The sequence below is a fragment of the Leptodactylus fuscus genome, chromosome 3, assembly GCF_031893055.1.
Source record: "Leptodactylus fuscus isolate aLepFus1 chromosome 3, aLepFus1.hap2, whole genome shotgun sequence".
Taxonomy (NCBI): Eukaryota; Metazoa; Chordata; class Amphibia; order Anura; family Leptodactylidae; genus Leptodactylus; species Leptodactylus fuscus.
The window spans coordinates 14,836,347-14,855,510 of record NC_134267.1 but is presented as its reverse complement, the minus strand read 5'-3'; the positions used below and the strand labels follow the sequence as shown (position 1 = coordinate 14,855,510).

At 46.4% G+C, this 19,164-nt stretch overlaps 1 protein-coding gene across 1 annotated transcript in view; it reads right to left on the bottom strand.

The window, feature by feature from the left end:
* PPP2R5A (protein phosphatase 2 regulatory subunit B'alpha) overlaps positions 1 to 19,164 on the bottom strand; it is a 49,362-nt gene that overhangs the window by 9,920 nt on the left and 20,278 nt on the right. Inside the window, exons 2-7 of the mRNA XM_075267153.1 lie at positions 10,134 to 10,330; positions 6,820 to 6,921; positions 3,311 to 3,403; positions 1,888 to 2,018; positions 818 to 877; positions 265 to 373 (exon numbers count right to left, since the gene is read on the bottom strand). Coding sequence (XP_075123254.1) covers positions 265 to 373; positions 818 to 877; positions 1,888 to 2,018; positions 3,311 to 3,403; positions 6,820 to 6,921; positions 10,134 to 10,330 — 692 coding nt within the window. The remainder of the gene's footprint in view (positions 1 to 264; positions 374 to 817; positions 878 to 1,887; positions 2,019 to 3,310; positions 3,404 to 6,819; positions 6,922 to 10,133; positions 10,331 to 19,164) is intronic.

Here is a 19,164-nt window from a genome sequence, read left to right as displayed (position 1 = left end):
AAAATAGGCCATCAATACCAAACCTGTAACAACAGTGCAAGATATGGCAGCTTTGCCCTATTCATTTGCAAGGGAAGACACTGCAATACCCGACATGTGCGACCCTATAAGCAGTCAGTGTGTGTGTGTGTGTGTGTGTGTGTGTGTGTGTGTGTGTGTGTGTGTGTGTGTGTGTGTGTGTGTGTGGGTGGAGGATGTTGAGGATCAGACCCCAACCAATCTGATATTGCTGCCACTCCATAGAATAATATGGAGGATCCTCACCTGTGCATGAAACATGGCCAGGCCTTTCGCTGTGTGCATCGGGATCAGGACTTTCATGAGGAACTGTTTATGTTCAGCTTTTAACGGTAATGCAAAACCATTGATAATGCTGTGAAGGGAAGCGGGAAACCGAGGGTTAATACAGACTGGATAGAAATAGACCAGATCGTTTGCCAAAGTTTCCCAGAATTGGTTGGACAGTTGGGCCCCATTGCTGCACCTCCTCCCCCCCAGTGGACCCTCCTTTCTTGAGACCTCCTCTATTCTGTAGATAGGGGCTAAGTGTTGTTAATGTCAGAGACAGACCAGGTTCAGACCCCTCTGCTTGTCTTTTAAGGGCTACGGTAAATTAAGGTGAATTTGTGGTGGACGTCGGCCTCCTTTTCCTGGTCAGTTTCCAGCCCATAGTAGAATTCTGTCACAAAGCAGATTAGGGCCAGATGAATGTGCGGTGAATCAGCCGCGGTATCCACACAAAGGTCAAGCCCAACACTGAGCAGCAGCGTATATAACAGGACATGTAACTGCAGCGAGATGGGACATAGCTCATTACCTGCCCAATATTTCAAGCAATTCTGCAACCCCATTAAAATGTTCCGTTTCATAGATAAACCTACAAAAGAAAGAAAAAATAAGAAACACATAGAGCAAAAGAAAAGATTTATAAGTCCTAAATGTCCGACTACAAAAAAAATCCCCAAAAAATTTTCCCCACGGACAGGCAGAAGACGCACACGGGCGGTCACTTTGCAAACCCATTCAAGTGAATGGGCTTCAAAACTGACGGCCGGGTTTCCGTCCCCTGTCCAGTTTCGCTGGGGTAGAAGACAGAAACCCGAAAGCGGACAACGAGCGCAAGTGGAGCAACTTTGCCTTGAACCACTTAACGGAAACCTGGCAGACAGTGTCTGCCCATGAGCATTTTGTGGTTTCTGTGGCGAAACCGATTTTATTTTTTTTTTAACCGGACACAGTTGGACATGCAGGACTTTGTGTCCGGTTAAAAAAACCAGTTTCGCCGCGGAGACCACAAAACACTCACGGGCGGACACTTTGCAAACCCACTCAAATGAATTGGGTTTGAAAAGTGACTGCCGCTTTCCGTCTCCTGTCCAGTTTCTTGGACAGAAGACAGAAACCTGAAAGCGCAGACTGGGTGCAGGTGTGAACCCGCCCTTACTTGTATAGGAGAAGTACTGCATGCGCTGACCGTCCACCAGTGGCTTCCGGCACCCATTGGCTACTAGATCAGATGATCAAAATAAAACTGAATAGGGCTGAGCTGCAATACTAAGCACAGCCCAATGGCAATGTCCGCCCATGTGCTTGGTAGGCAGTGAAGACAGCGCAGCATTCACCCCAGAGCTGAATTATTGGGGTCCCCGGGTGTGACTTTCAACAAAACAAAAGCTAACTCAACTATATCACAATCCTGGAGCACCCTTTTAACCCCTTCACTGCCTCAGCAACCTATTAAAACTGCCAAAATGGTCTGGTCGAAGAAGACGATGGATCGACACTGAAGCTGATGCACATATGGATTCCTACCTCAAGGCTCTTACAAGGGAGGACTGTGAGAGTTATCATGTCTGCCCCAAGTGTATGGACAGGAGGATCCAATACCTGAGAAATATGTTGTTAATTTGTTTTCTGATGAACGCTCTTAGGCCAAGGAATTTGCCGTAAATCCGATGTAATACAGTCTTGAGGAAGTCTCGTTCCCGGGGATCTTCGCTGTCAAACAACTCCAAGAGCTGGAACATAACAAGGGCAAAGACGTTACAGGAAATTCTGGTTTGAGCAACTACGCGAGAGGCCGGTGTAAGAAAGAAGCAAAATAACATTGAGGGCGATACAATGGAACAATGGGCTCCGAATACAAAACTTATAATCCGCCAACCAATGACAGGATTTATTTTGGGGTAAACAGGCAAAGCAAAGGTTAGTATACGGCAGTGAGCAGAAAAGGGACGGTAATATTCCAATTGTCTCAACCTGAATGAATATCTATCTATCTCCTATCTATCTATCTATCTATCTATCTATCTATCTCTCTATCTATCTCTCTCTCTATCTCTCTATCTCTCTATCTCTCCATCTATCTATCTATCTATCTATCTATCTATCTAATCTATCTCCTATCTATCTATCTATCTATCTATCTATCTATCTATCTATCTATCTATCTATCTAATCTATCTCCTATCTATCTATCTATCTATCTATCTATCTATCTATCTCATATCTATCTCATATCTATCTATCTATCTATCTATCTATCTATCTATCTATCTATCTAGTATCTATCTATCTACCTATCTATGCTACAATATGTTCAGCTCTATTCAAATAAATCCGTGCTAAACTGCAATACCAGACACAACCCACGAACAAGAGTGGCGCTCTTCCAAGGTACTAGCAAACCCAATCTCTTCAAATACCAGACAACCCTTTAAGAACTAGGTTCATACAGAGGTGACATTCATTTGCTCACGTGACCTGTTCGCAGCTCAGTCTCATCCAAGTGAATGGGGCTGAGCTGCAATACGAAGCAAAGCCACAACACAACCTATGGCGCTGTGCTTGGAATTCAGGCAGGTAAGTGCTGCGGCTTCTCCAAACAGGTGATTTGTGGGGGTCTAAGGGTAAGTTCACACGGGGTTTTTTGGTCAGGATTTTGAGGCTGTATCTGCTTCAAAATCCTGACCAAAAAGACAGCTGGTCAGTTCTTTTTTCCGGGAGCCGTTTGTTCCAGATCCGGGGAAAAAGAAGCGACATGCTTATTCTTTCAGGTGGATTCGCCTCGCAACATCCACCTGAAGACACTCCCTTCTCCCGACCAGGTCCATTCATTTGGGCCTAATCCAGAGCGGAGTGTGTGACTGCACCGGCATCCAGTCGCAGCTCCCGTATTTTGGACAGCCTCTGCTTCAGGTTCCAATCCAAAAAACCCCCGTGTGAACTTACCCTTAGGTGTCAGATCTCGGCCAATTTTTATGGTCTACATCCTCTAAGATCTAAATCCCGAGTAGAGAAGACAATTTACCTGCTGTACAAATTTCTGGTCCACGAACCTCTTTGCAATGCTTGGCTGGAAATCTGGACTCTCCAAAAATCTCAGGAAAAATTCATAAACCAGCTGTAAAAGGAAAAAAGAAAAAAAAAATTACATGAGAAGGGACAAACTATAGCAAGGGCTCATTCACACGGGGGGAGCCGCGTCACTCTTGGGTCAAAACCCGCCTGCCACGACCGTCGCAGTTTCCCTCTCCAGAGTCGGCTCAAATAAATGGGCTGACCACGGAGGTTGCTGCCACCAGGCGGACGCTGGGGCTCAACGAGACGTGGAAGCGCCTGAAGAAAGGACAGCAACATGCCGCTAGCGGAAAAAAGAACGCTAGCGGTCTCCATAGACCACCATTGTATGGAGGCAGATTTTGAGGTAAAATCCACTGTCAAAATCCGCCTCCTTGCCCCCGCGTGAACTAGCCCTAAGGCGAGATACATACGGTAGAACTTTCGTGGAAGAATCCCCCACGAAATGTCATGTTCCATTTTCATGGCGATTCCGTCCCAAACTCCCATTGAAGTGAATGGCAGGGACAGGTTTTCGAAACAGACTGGACACCGCAAAATCCGCCGTGTGAAGCTAGTCTGACAGACACGGTCAGGGCCAGGGATATGGAGCACAAGCAAGAGGTGAAAAAAAACTACCAGTCCCATTCTAGGGCCGATCATCACATGACATCCGCGTCAGAAAGCACGCTTTCGAATAGCACGCACCCATAGGAATGAATGGAAGCAGCCGGCACGCAGACTTTGCCTAATCCCCTGCGTGCCGGCTGCGTCCATTCATTCCTATGGGTGCGTGCTATTCGAAACTCCCGCTCATCTCTAGCATGATGCTGAGCTGCAATACCAAACCTGTCCACTGACCAGAGTGGTGCTGTTTTTGGAATAAAAAAAAAAAAGATTTTTTTTTCCCCTCCTGTATTACAAGTAATATCGTCATCAAAAAGGATAGAAAATAGAATCTAATTGTTTACATGTAGAGATGTCTACCCTGTGCTACGTATGTATGTGTATAGATAGATCTTTGATGTGGTGTTAACCCTACAGTTCCCACACTGCACTGAAGCAGCAGATACAGAGAGATAACAGGAAATCTATCAGTGACGGCGGATACAACACGATTGGTAAAGTTTTCACTATATACGCCCACACTGTAGGATGGAAGAAGTGTCAGACTGTGCATAATAGGGCGGTTTTCTTTTAAGAGACTCTCAGATTTTACCCTGTGACTGACACCGAGGTCTCCGTCAGATCATAAGCTTCACATAAAAGGAAGCTGTACGAGGCGTGGCGGCGGACAATGGCCGCTTTGTCCTCCACCACACAAGACGCCATAATCTGTCCTCCTGCTCCTCATGGCCGGCCATTCACGGGTTCTCGGACGCTTTCCTTATAGAGGATTTCTACTCCAATATCAGGAGTCTTGTAAAGCCGGAGAGGTCTAAGCCGACATTCACACAGGTGAAAATGGCAGCAAAGAACGTCCATTATTCACGGCTGTTTTTGGTGAAAAAATAAAATATTGCAGCAAAAACCATAGATTCTCTGCTGTGACTGGCCGTCACCTTAAAGGGGATTCCCAGACTAAAAATATTGATGACCGAACCTAAAATAAGGTCATCGGTTATCACATTAGTGGCGATCCCATACTGACACCCCACATCAGACAGCTGTGAAACGGATAGACAGAGAATTGAGCAGGAAGCAGACAGCGCTGTTCTCTGTATAGTGGACAGACCAGGTACTGCTGATCAGCTTCAATTCACATGATTGGGACCCAGACTGCAGTGACTCCGTTCTACCACTACACAGAGAACAGCGCTGTCTGCTTCCTGCTCCATTCTCTGTGCATCAGGTGAGAATACAGTGACATTGATGGAGGTGTTGAGTAGCAGACCCCACAGGCGTGATATTGGTGTACTAGGAAACACCCAGTAAGGTGATCAACACAGACTTTAGTGAGTCAACATAATGGATGTTCAGCATGCGAACACGTAGAAAAATACTGCGACTGATTGCTGGGAATTGTTACATGAAAATAGAAGTTTGGTGTGATTGCTCTTCATCTGCACAAAATCAGCAAAATTCTCTCCCTCTCCCCTCGATCAGGCAGAGGGGTTGTCCATTCTGATGGTGGGATTGTTCACACAAAGAATCCCACCATCTTACCATTATTAGAGGTGTATGGCTAGCCTGGAAGCCAGACGGACTAGTGAGGAGGAGGAAGAAAAGGAAGAGGAGGAAGAAAAGGAAGAGGAAGAAGAAAAGGAAGAGGAACAGGAAGGAGGAGGAGGAAGAAGAAGAGGAGGAACAGGAAGGAGGAGGAGAAAGAAGAAGAAGAGGAGGAACAGGAAGGAGGAGGAGGAAGAAGAAGAGGAGGAGGAACAGGAAGGAGGAGGAAGAGGAACAGGAAGGAGGAGGAGGAAGAAGAAGAGGAGGAGGCACAGGAAGAGGAGGAAAAGGAAGAGGAGGAAGAAAAGGAAGAGGAGGAAAAAGAAGAGGAGGAAAAAGAAGAGTAGGAAAAGGAAGAGGAAGGAGGAGGAGGAAGAAGAAGAGGAGGAGGAACAGGAAGTGGAGGAGGAAGAAGAGGAAAAGAAGAGGAGGAAGAAAAGGAAGAGGAACAGGAAGGAGGAGGAGGAAGAAGAAGAGGAGGAAAAGGAAGATGAAGAAGAAAAGGAAGAGGAAGAGGAGGAAAAGGAAGAGGAGGAAAAGGAAAAGGAAGAGGAGGAAAAGGAAGAGGAAGAGGAGGAAGAACAGGAAGAAAAGGAAGAGGAAGAAAAGGAAGAAAAGGAAGAGGAAGAAAAGGAAGAAGAAGAGGTGGAGGAACAGGAAGAGGAGGAAAAGGAAGAGGAAGAAGAAAAGGAAGAGGAGGAGGAAGAGGAGGAAAAGGAAGAGGAGGAAAAGGAAGAGGAGGAAAAGGAAGAGGAAGAGGAGGAAGAACAGGAAGAAAAGGAAGAGGAAGAAAAGGAAGAAGAAGAGGTGGAGGAACAGGAAGAGGAAAAGGAAGAGAAGGAGGAGGAAAAGGAAGAGGAGGAGGAGGAAAAGGAAGAGGAGGAGGAGGAAAAGGAAGAGGAGGAGGAGGAAAGGGTATCACTGATCCACATGACACACAAGATTTTACTAAATAGATATATTTATTCGTACTAGGAGAAATAATATTCGGGATTTCTTTGGAATTTATGGTTTTCCTCTTTTGCGCTCCTTTTGTATTTTCTAGGCTTAGCATTTCATTAATCCCAATGGGATGAAAACATTACTCTTCATTTTTCTGTGAAAAGCAATGCTACTCAATAGTGTATGGAAAACCAGCAGTGTGAACAGAGCCGAGCTCGGGCTACTTCATACGAAGTGGTATCTGCTGCCCAGGAGCATCTTCCAGAATCCAGAGGCCACTTCAGGAGATATTCCAGCCTCATAAGACAATGGAAGACCTCGGGAGGGCTGTATGTAGGTCTAGAGATACCCGACAAAGGTGCGTCTTACCTGTATGTGAGGCCATGAAGCTTCTAAGGTTGGCTCGTCCTCTTCGGGATCGAAGTCTGGATTGTCACTAGGAGGGAGCGTCCTAAAGATATTTGAGCTAATCTGTAAAAAGAGACGGAAACAAAGATTAAATATAGGAAAAAAAAAATAAGCAATGATCCAATAAATAAGGTTCTGTTCACGTGACTCTGGGGCTATATGTCAAAGGACTGTAATGACCTGCAGAGACCTATGTCAGCCATTGTATAACCAATATAGAGTGGTCAATTATACAGGAGAGTAGCCCGCAGTGCTTACGTATGTTTCCATAGACCCCCTTGTGTTGGTCTAATGGGGTCTATGGCTATAGAGAGATAGCTAGTATGTATCACACACAAAACTAGGTAGCCTAGTAAGAATGCTATACTGCCTGTGGTTTGGGATCAAGTTCTAAGACCAAGTTCAGACATAGCAGATTTGGGGCAGACTTGGTACAGAAAAGAAGGAGCAACAGAGGAATGGCTATTACTTCATGGGGAAGACAAGTACTATTCACAGACATGTCAGGAGAGCTGACAGATCCTCTCTAGTCACTTAGCTGAGACTTTTCTTGCCATTGGCGGCGGCACTGAACAAAGGTGGTTTGGGATCCTACAAGAGCGCAGGCTGTGACGGGACCTCGAGAGCACCAAACAAGGTCAAGGAATGGGACAAATAATGAAGAACCAAAACCGTAATGTAAAACATCCAGTAACATCATCACGGGGGAAAGTGGAAAAGACGTTCTGAGCCTGCGGTGAGATCACATTCAGGAAATGGCGCTTCCTGCCAAACACAAGGAGGAAACCGGAATATAAAAGTCTGGACGCACGACATGGGAGAGGTGTGTGTGCGCCGGGCACCGCCGATCTGGGGGTAGTGATGTACAGGCTGGAGATAGATAGATAGATAGATAGATAGATAGACATGAGATAGATAGATAGATAGATAGATAGATAGATAGATAGATAGGAGATAGATAGATAGATAGGAGATAGATAGATAGATAGATAGATAGGAGATAGATAGATAGATAGATAGATAGATAGATAGATAGATAGATAGATAGATAGGAGATAGATAGATAGATAGATAGATGGATAGATGGATAGATAGGAGATAGATAGATAGATAGATAGATAGATAGATAGATAGATAGATAGATTTTGCCATCCCGGCCTGAGCTCACGTTGCATTCACATTCCCTAGTGAGCCTTCTCGCTGTTTCGCCATCACACACGGACCCGGCAGGGGATCATCTACGGGATGCCAAGGATCTCATCATGTTTCTTAAAGTGTGAGATGGATAGTTACCTTCATGGTACACAACTTCAAGCATAAGAGAACAGACAAGCACCAACTATAATACACTAAATACCGGAGCCCGATATTATCAACGTGTCACCGGCCCGCTAATGGAAAGCCGGTTATAACTTTGGCTCAGTCCCTCGGGCTTGGTTCACACAGTTCAGTTATGAAGGATCACAACAAATCCCAAATCCTAGAGACCTGTTTGACAAGCAGAGAGGCGTAGACTAAAATACAGGTTCCCCTTACAAGTCTTTCCAGAGCTTTAAAGGGGGTCATCCAGGATTGGAAAACACATCTGCTTCTCAGGACGTAACGCCGGGTCCATTGATCACATGACCATGAATATGAAAGCTCTGCGGCATAGTCATGTGACTAACAAACAGTCAACAGGGGGGCGCTATAGAGAGTACAGTGACGGAAGGCGGAATATACCCGGGGTGACGGTCATGCAGAGTACATGTAAATACCAGCAGACGGCCCCTCTCCTCTCAATGCCCCTTGGAAATCCTGTATTTATGGGCAGCTTTATGGGAATGTAATGACATTGGGCAGACCTTATAGATGTACCCTATAGCTCCCGTACACTGCAGGTCTGTGTGCCCAGAGACCATATGGGTCCGCAGTATACATCTATATTGCATGAGCTACACCGTTACAATCTGCAACGTGTCATTGCTATATGAGGGATAGCGTGTCCATCGGCAGCTCATTTGCACAGGGCAGGCCTTTGGGAAGCCATGTTGATATAAGTTTACACGACTGCCATGGAGACTGACAGACGGACGCTGAGCCGGGGTGCCGGGATACTATTAATATAACACAGTGATGTGCAATTCCACCCAAGTCGGAGCATTTGCAAACTAAAAAACCTCTACATTCAATATGTGAAATAATGCCCAGGTTATAGACTGAGCGGCCACTTTATTAGAGACACATGAATGGAGCTCTCCATAGCAAACCTAAGTATCATCCACAGGTATCGGAGGACTCCAAGTGTGCCGAGAGATCCTTCCTCACCCCATTCTTTCACCTGCCTGACCTGCTGACACCTGACAGGAAGGATTCATTGGTCCTGCCCCTCCCATCGGCACGGTGCCCCAGAAATCTGACCCGTCTGACCTGGCCATGTTTCTTCACAGTTCAGGGAGTCTGTCACGGCAAACCCTGGCGGCATCAAAACAAAGGTGCAGCACAGAACTGGAAATACAAGGTAGTTATGTCTGAGTTATGGTGGCCTCATGGGGGAAGCGGTCAAGCAGATTTTGGGAGCCAGTATATAAGGTCAGAACCAAGACCACTATTTGGAATTTGGAAGACGATGTATATTTCATTGATTTCATTGCACCGCCCTGGTACTATGATGTCACACGGTCTTGTACCTGAATGTCCTCACAGCCACGTTATAAAGCTTCATATCAATAAAACCGCCATTCCACAAGTAAACTGAGCTTTGGCCATACATGACAACCACCGCAGTTCAACTCCCCAACAATCAGACACTTAAAGGGGTTCTCCTATCTCCACAATGATCCTGTGAATAGGTCACCAGTATGAAAAAAATCAGTTCGGAGCCAGAAACCCCCTTTAAAGGGGTTGTCGAGAAAACGGACAAATCACAGAGGAGACCGAGGACTGTGCAACATCATGACAAAGAATATAGAAAAAAAACTCCATTCAGGTGTACGCCGTGCCTTGACCGCCCAAAGTCCTGCACCGCATGTGATTGGCCGGTCAGCGGTCACAGGAATGGACCCAGTGATGAATCTCAGTGATGTCACCCGGTCCTTTCCAGCCACCACCGAGACAACGGATTGATCTCAGCGGTCTTATGCTGAATAGGACCTTCAGTGGTAACGGCACGGCGCCTGCCCAAACCGACAGCGGACACTGGGGACAGGAGAGTATTTTTTAAAATATTTTTAGTTGTGTTAGTTTTAGCAGAGACTGTTATCAGCTGTAGTGAGATTGCCATCGGCACGACTTACCATACGTACGATATCGGGGTACGCAGACTCCACAATCACCCCTCGGTTGGTGGACACGTACTCCACCAGTTCGTTCAGCGTGGCTCTCTTGATTTCTTTGCTCTTCAGGTCCGATATAGAGTCCATAAAATCAAACAGTACACAGCACTGCTGCAACTTCTGACAGAAGAGATCCTGCTGGTCGCCAGACGTCGCATCTATGGAGGAAGACAGACATGTCAGTGCCGCAGGTAGGACCGGTTACACCTAGGCTCGTAAAACATGGCTAGGATTCTGTGACAGATGCTAAACGGAGAGATCTGACTGGTTGTCGACACCCGGCTGCATCAATACACATCAATAACACACACACGTGACGGACAATGATAAGTCATGTTGTCGAATGTACTACACGTATGACACGTCATGTCTCGGTATCACTGACACTGTACGTCATGTTACACCTATGCTGGACATACACATTAGATATGTACAGAAGATTTCAGGGGTATAGCCAACCATCTAATGTGTATAGGGGGGGGGCAGCTACTTTGACCACTCTTCCCATTCCAGACGTTGCATCACTCAGCCGAGCATGCACGTGTCTAGGGGAACAGGAAAACATAACCAATCTAATGTATCTGAACTATAGCGTCTGCTTTAGAGGGGTCAGACCACAGGATAGGGCACAACATACCAAATCAGTGGGGGTCTGACCACCGATCAATGGAGTGGGGGTCCTGTTACCCTGTCCTAATGTGGTGTCAGGCTGAGCATGCTCACTGCGACTCCGCTCATTCTATAGGCAGTAGTCCCATAGACCGGGAATGAAGTTTAGCACAAATGTAACACACAAGAGACTCAAAATAAAACCCAGAAAAAGCTTTTTACGTGAAATCTAAAAACACAACATTAGGTCAGGGCTTTACAGAGGATGTTTTGCGCACAGATTCTTAGAGTACGGCGGCGGTAAAAAAAACGTACAATTCAGTCCCAGGGTCAGATCTTCGTGTAATCTACATTCCAGCGTAGTGAAAGGGGGAGGGGGTGACATCTACAAGCTTGTCCTTGTATAACATTATACGAAATACTTTCTAGATCAGTTCCTAGTTGGTATTTCAGGTCTCCGCTTGCACCGATTCAACAGAACTGAATTAATCAGAAAAAAAAAAAAAAAAAAACACATACACACACTATATATACACACGTAGATACAAAACCTGAACACATTTTGGAGGTTTCATCTAAATGGCAACAAAAAGGTAAAAACACAACGAAGAGCCTACAGTGATACAACGTTACACCAAACGAAATCCTGACGACAAAGAGCACATAAACCATTTGTACCTTAGCTGGAGGGACTGACAAGTCGTAGATGTCGCAGCAGATCAGATGCGGTCCCGTAACCACAGACAGAAGTAGCACATACAATTAGATGGGACAGAAAAGGAACAGGAATAGAAGGAAAGGAAACGTGAAGAGAGGAAGGAAGGAAGGAGGTCAGGCCGTCCCTGATACCTCCCGGGTAGGTTATTCAAGGGAACCACATTGGGTTAGGGCCACACAGGGTCACACAGCCGATGCCATGACCGCATTGCTTAGACTGACCACAGGACTCGGATAACACGGCCACCTCTGGCTGCGAGTAACCCCGGCTAGTCACTGACTATATCTTTGTTCACACTTGAATTGTGGGTTGCTTTGCAGAATCCAGCAGATTTGATGGAAAGAATAGTATTACATAATAAAATCGGAGGGAACCTCATTATAAAGATATAGGGTCCGTTACAGGCTTAGCTGTAATACCAGTGAGAACAGGATCTTAAAGAGGTGACCCCAAAGCAATCCCTGTCTATAAGCCTTATTACAACGTTGGAAGAAATTCTTCCATTATTAAAGACAACCTTTCATGTCCTTGGACACACAGGGGTTTATACGCCGCTAGAAAGCTGACCGTGCACTGAATTCATGTGCCCCAGGGCAAGAACTATCGGTGCCGTTACCAATGTCTATCCACAGTCAGAAGGGCGTTCCTGACAGTCTAGCTGGGAACGCCCCTCCTGACAGCAGTGTCCATAGCTCTGTACTGTCAGAGGGCGTTTCTTACCACCCCGCCATGACACTAAGCTGTAAGGAACGTCCCCCCAGTACAAAAACTCCCCTGTCAGGAACGCCCTTCTGACAGTGGACAGACATCGGTAACAGCACCCATAGCTCTTGCCCCGGGGCACATAATGGGAATGGGCGCTGAATTCAGTGCACTGTCCGCTTTCTAGTGGGATAAAACCATTCAAATAATCTGGACTAAAGCCGTACAGACGGGATATACAGCTCTGATGCAGAATTGCCATGATAACAGGCGGCAAACAGCTGCAGACCCTGTACTCATGTGCGCCCCCTATCTGCTACAATGTCAGACTACAATAGGTTAGTTTGTAGTCTGTTACCATGGAAACACCGAGGGATATAAAAAACAAAAACAACGTACAATATAGTTGGATATTTTTAATTAATTTGCTTCATTGTAGAAACGAATACATTGTTGCAAAAGTGTGACTATACTGAGTTTCCCCGTATATTTTTAGCATCTCTACTCTCGCTTTCACATATCCTTTGTTGCAAGGGACAGAGAGTGTTTCCAATTTTTTTTTAATTATTATTATTTATGTTAACATTTATCAAGGCGAATGCCCCCCAGACGTGGCCAAAAACGCACCTCAACTTGGTTCATTTTCTTTATTGCATCTCAGACTTTGCCCTACTTGTCACAATTCCCCTCCTGATTGGTGGCGCGTCGTACGCCTGAAGACTGGAGTAGTACTTGCCAGTCTTCATAAATTTACCCCCCATGTGTGGAGCCATACCCATAACAAGCGCTCCTACACTCACCGGCCACTTTATTAGGTACACCTGTCCAACTGCTCGTTAACACTTAATTTCTAATCAGCCAATCACATGGCGGCAACTCAGTGCATTTAGGCATGTAGACATGGTCAAGACAATCTCCTGCAGTTCAAACCGAGCATCAGTATGGGGAAGAAAGGTGATTTGAGTGCCTCTGAACGTGGCATGGTTGTTGGTGCCAGAAGGGCTGGTCTGAGTATTTCAGAAACTGCTGATCTACTGGGATTTTCACGCACAACCATCTCTAGGGTTTACAGAGAATGGTCCGAAAAAGAAAAAACATCCAGTGAGCGGCAGTTCTGTGGGCGGAAATGCGTTGTTGATGCCAGAGGTCAGAGGAGAATGGCCAGACTGGTTCGAGCTGATAGAAAGGCAACAGTGACTCAAATAGCCACCCGTTACAACCAAGGTAGCCAGAAGAGCATCTCTGAACGCCGCACAGTACGTCCAACTTTGAGGCAGATGGGCTACAGCAGCAGAAGACCACACCGGGTGCCACTCCTTTCAGCTAAGAACAGGAAACTGAGGCTACAATTTGCACAAGCTCATCGAAATTGGACAATTGAAGATTGGAAAAACGTTGCCTGGTCTGATGAGTCTCGATTTCTGCTGCGACATTCGGATGGTAGGGTCAGAATTTGGCGTCAACAACATGAAAGCATGGATCCATCCTGCCTTGTATCAACGGTTCAGGCTGGTGGTGGTGATGTCATGGTGTGGGGAATATTTTCTTGGCACTCTTTGGGCCCCTTGGTACCAATTGAGCATCGTTGCAACGCCAAAGCCTACCTGAGTATTGTTGCTGACCATGTCCATCCCTTTATGACCACAATGTACCCAACACCTGATGGCTACTTTCAGCAGGATAATGCAATGCCATGTCATAAAGCTGGAATCATCTCAGACTGGTTTCTTGAACATGACAATGAGTTCACTGTACTCCAATGGCCTCCACAGTCACCAGATCTCAATCCAATAGAGGAGTATCTTTGGGATGTGGTGGAACGGGAGATTCGCATCATGGATGTGCAGCCGACAAATCTGCGGCAACTGTGTGATGCCATCATGTCAATATGGACCAAAATCTCTGAGGAATGCTTCCAGCACCTTGTTGTATCTATGCCACGAAGAATTGAGGCAGTTCTGAAGGCAAAAGGGGGTCCAACCCGTTACTAGCATGGTGTACCTAATAAAGTGGCCGGTGAGTGTATTTTGTGTGTATGGCCCTTTAAATATATTCCTAGAATACATATACAGTAGATGCCGAGCGCGATCCCGGAGATTATACCCACGCCGGGTCCCATCACAGTGACAATCCTCCCCGTCCCCTATATCTTATGACAGCTTCCCAAGTTAGAATCCATGAATTGCTTTTTCAGCATGTCACCGAGAGGTGATGTCCCGTACGTTGCTAGGATACAGCCCCCCCCCCCAACACCAAAAATAACCCCGAGTCTCCGGAGGTAAAAGATAATAATATCACATTACCAATGTAATACGAGGAGCCCAGAAACCCGAGAATACAAATGCATCAACGTGGACTGAAGACACCCAGCTCGCCCCATTCACCCAGCTCGCCCAGGAAAGCGAGAGATAAATACACACAGGCTTCCGATAGGAAGAGTTGTGGGAGTCGGATTCTGGCAGATTCAATTCCCTGAATATTGTTTCCTTATTTACTTAGATTATCGCTTGGCATAGAAAGCAATGAAGACCGTGTGGGGGAGGGTGAACGCCCGGTATATAGCGACGTCATAGGCTGCAGCGGTGTGCAGACACTCGCCACTCATATCCTTTCTTGGGGATCACAATGTAGAGGGAACCTAACAAAATAAATACATTTCTCCCCATCTCCAAAGTACCCCCACCCAATTACCTTTAGCAGTCAAGGAGGTGGGGATGAGGAATTAGGGCACTATCACCAATGTGAGGGGTGGGCACCATTACCTGAAGGGCACAGTATTACCTATGTGTAGGGCATGGGGGTGCCATTATGGACTATTACTTATGTGGAGGGCACTATTAGGGAACAATGCACCCCTATAGGTAATAGTAACCCCCCCTACACATAAGTAATATTGTGCCCTACAGGTATTAGTCCCTAATACTGCCCTCCACATAGGTAACACTGCACCCCTATAGGTAAAAGTAACCCCCCCATACCCTAAACATAGGTAACACTGCACCCCTATAGGTAATAGTCCCTGAGGGCACAGGGGTGTACTATTCCCTATAGGGGTGCAGTATTACCTATGTGGAAGGCACAGGGGTGTACTATTCCCTATAGGGGTGCAGTATTACCTATGTGGAGGGCACTATTAGGGACTATTACCTATAGGGGTGCAGTATTACTTGTCTAGGGCACAGGGGTTACAATTTATTTGCCATCATGTCACTTGAGACCCGGAGATGAAGCTGAATGTTATTTTAGCAACCAAAGATCATTGTGATATTTTCCGACTCCTCCACTAATGTAAGTGAATGGGGACACATTGTGATACTGAGGGTACTGTGACGGCCCCCACCATGCCCTAATCTCTGAGGACAAGGCACATCATCACACGCCCGCCCTGTACTTTCATCTATAAGCCCTTGTCTTCTAGTTCTCTTCCTCTTCTGGTACCTGCACACTTGGGGACCCCGTTCTTGTAGTCACTGGGAGACCTGTGCTAAACCGATATGTATCCCCCATCATGTGTACAAGGCCTAAATGTGAGTGGGAAAACCCATTTAATGGCAGAGAGCTGCCGTATCCATCCAGACCACTGCACAGAACAGGAATCTGCAGCCATCAGTCAATATACACGTGTAGTCCGAGCATGCAGGTATACTGAGGGGTCTAACATGTGAGAGATCGGGAGGAACGGGTGCTGGCTGAATGAGTGTTGACCTAATATGTGATTCTAGATTTTCAGTTTTCATCCCCTCCCCATCCCATATTGACACCCAGGACCCCCCTGGCCGGCCCTTATGTGTGACCTCCGATGTTCTCACACCGTACAATACCATTTATTATCATAGGGACCTTTGTAAAGGGAACGAGATGTAACAGTTCAGACATTTGCATGTACCTATCAATTTACAGAGTATTATCACAACAGTCCATTATGTACAGTCATAACACAGTAATAAGCCATTAACAGAACATGACCATGAGCGCTGCCATGCAAAGATGTGCCCGCACTGATGCCAACTTACTCCAGACCCAAAATATTACCCAGAGGGAAGATGGCCACGGCGCAAGCTGACTGCTCCAGTACTAGACCTCTGTAGTAGGATCTTGTTATGGCGCCCCCTGCTGTTCTTTTGCTTCCCCTCTCAGAGTGTCCACCAGCGTTGGTGAAGGAGCTTCTTCTAGTGTGACAAGTCTTATCGGGCGGCCGGTATAATACCCAAAAACACTCAGACACTGGTGGTAAGACTGAGCATGTGCGAACACTAGCATTGGATAGACTGGGGAAGGAAAATGTACCAGGAATAGAAGTGCTGCATGTTTGGTGCACAGAATATGTACCACTTCAAGGGGCAACACGGTGGCTCAGTGGCTAGCATTGCAGCCTTGCAGCGCTAGAGTCCTGGGTTCGAATCCTGCCAGGAAAATATCTGCAAGGAGTATGTATGTTCTCCCCGTGTTTGCCTGGATTTCCTCCCATTCTTTGGGTTTTATTCGGTATGCAAATGGTTCTCTCAAGGCAGAGCAGACTGCGCATGCCCGGGCCACAAGAAAATGGCCGCTTACACCAGCTTACTGAGTAAGCAGCTAGAAGAAAAGCGGCCATTTTCTTGTGGCCCGGGCACGTGTAGTCGGCTCTGCCTCGAGGCCTAGCAGATTGAAACCCAGGAACAAAGAAGAGACAGGGAGAGGGCGTTCCAGAAGATGGAGGTGGCACTGGAGAGTTCTCTTGCTGTGTTGGGGACGCCCCCCAATGCTGTTTGATCACTGAGGACCGCCCCCAGTGCTGCGAGAAAACTCATTATTTAACAAATTATTAACACAGAAGAAAAAACCCGGATTTCTACTGAATGGCGGCGCGGAGAAGACATCTAAAGGTAGGAGAAGAGCAGCCTTCTTAAGGCTATTCCGACGTGTTAGTCAGGAAAAAAAAGGGGGAAAACAATGATAGGATCCCTTTAAAGGGATGATGTCACTTCTATAGGATGGAGGATAAATTGTGATCAGACGCCTGACGAGAATGGGGGGGGGGGGGGGGGTTGCCGCCTCCATTGTGAATGCATATGTGCTAAAGGCAGCCAAACCCTTGACGTGCCCTCATTGTGAGTGCTGGAGACGGCGGATACCAAGTATAAGACCCCCGTCAACCAGATATTGATATCCTGTCCTAAGGATCAGCCATCAATATGTAGGGTTGGATAACCGCAGTGTAACATATATACACACAGTATTGCCCTGGTATTGTTACCCCATAGGTAACAATAGTTGGGTGAAGTCAACAAATAATAGGCATCACAAAAAGGGACTACAAAACCGCAAATCACACCCATAGTAAGGAGTACTAGTGACCATAACTAGGGGACTAAGCGGTGAGCCTTAAGGTGTACCCCAAATTATAAAACAACCTTAAATGGATCCTATCACTCAGACGACATTTTTTTCTTAGTACCACGTCGGAATAGCCTTAAGAAAGGCTATTCTTCTCCTACCTTTCGTTGTCTTCTCTGCACCACCATTCCGTAGGAATCTTGGTTCTTGTCGGTATGTAAATTAGCTCTATTGCAGCACTGGGGGCGGGCCCAATACTGTGAAAGAACTCTCCAGCGCTGCCTCCTCTTCTTGAGCAGCGTCATCATCAGCCTCTTCTTCTGGTGGTGGCTTGTAACTTCTAATGCCTCCGGCAGAGCAGACTGCGCATGCCCATAGGCCACGAGAAAATGGCCGCTTTCATAGTGTTGTAAGCGGCCATTTTCTCAGGGCCTGTGGGGATGCGCAGTCTGCTCTGCCTGAGGCCTAGAAGTAAGAAGACACCGCCCAAAGAAGAGAATGAAGAGGCCGTTCCTGATGAAGATGGAGGCGGCGCTGGAGAGAGTTCTCTCACAGCATTGGGGCCGCCCCCAGTGCTGCGAGAGAGCTCATTTACATACTGAAAAGAACCAGGATTGTAGGCGAACGGCGGCGCGGAGAAGACAATGACAGGTAGGAGAAGAATAGCCTTTCTTAAGGCTATTCCGATGTGGTACTTAGAAAAAATGTTGTCTGAATGATAGGATCCCTTTAATAAATAAGAAACACTGTAATATATCTTATTATAGAAATCTTGTATCCTTCTCAGCTTATTAGGCTGAACTTCTTTATACATAGAAGTCTATGGAGAAGGGATACCCTGCTACTATAAGGCAACTCTGCTGACACGGCTGTATCTTGAAGACAAGACTCTACCACTGTACACAATGAGGCAATAAATATATTAACAACGTCATCCCCCCTCCCCTCTCCATAGACGTCTGTGTGTGAGCCAGGATCCGATAAAGATTAAAGTAAACAAACACCCTGAGTGAAGATAAGGAGGAGGACAACGGCCTGATAAGCAGAGAAGGAAAGAGATTTCTTTAATAAGATATATTACAAAGTTTCTTCTATTCCCCTGCACTAAGTGGTTTTATAGCTGGAGGACACTTTCGTGTATTCTCGTATTATAAACACATACTTGGCGTCCTGTGTATTCGGCGAAGGAACCTGACACCAGATTAGGCATCCATTTCTCATTAGCGCAACAAGAAACTGGAAAAGTTCCATGACTAAGTATGTCACAGCGATAGTATACCGCACCGGGAATAGAAACACTTCTGACACCGCTACAGCGGTATCAATACCTGGCAGGGATATGGGGGTACGGTAAGGTCTCACACAGCTCTATAGGTGCTCCAATATGGCCGTAGGCATCATGGCCGCACTCCTGACTTCTCTGCAGGGCTGTGGTACAAAGCGGTGCCCGGTTCACGACCCTCCCTTATGTTGCTACATGTCGATTTTGGCTGCAACACAACCAAAAAACACACTCATGCTATGGTATAGGACGGCATAATAAAAGGGAATGGGATCTACTGAAGTGAGCCCTAAAGAGAGACAGTCACTCTTTACAGCAGGCGAGGACGACACCGAGAAATCGACTGCGGCAACCAAAGATTATAT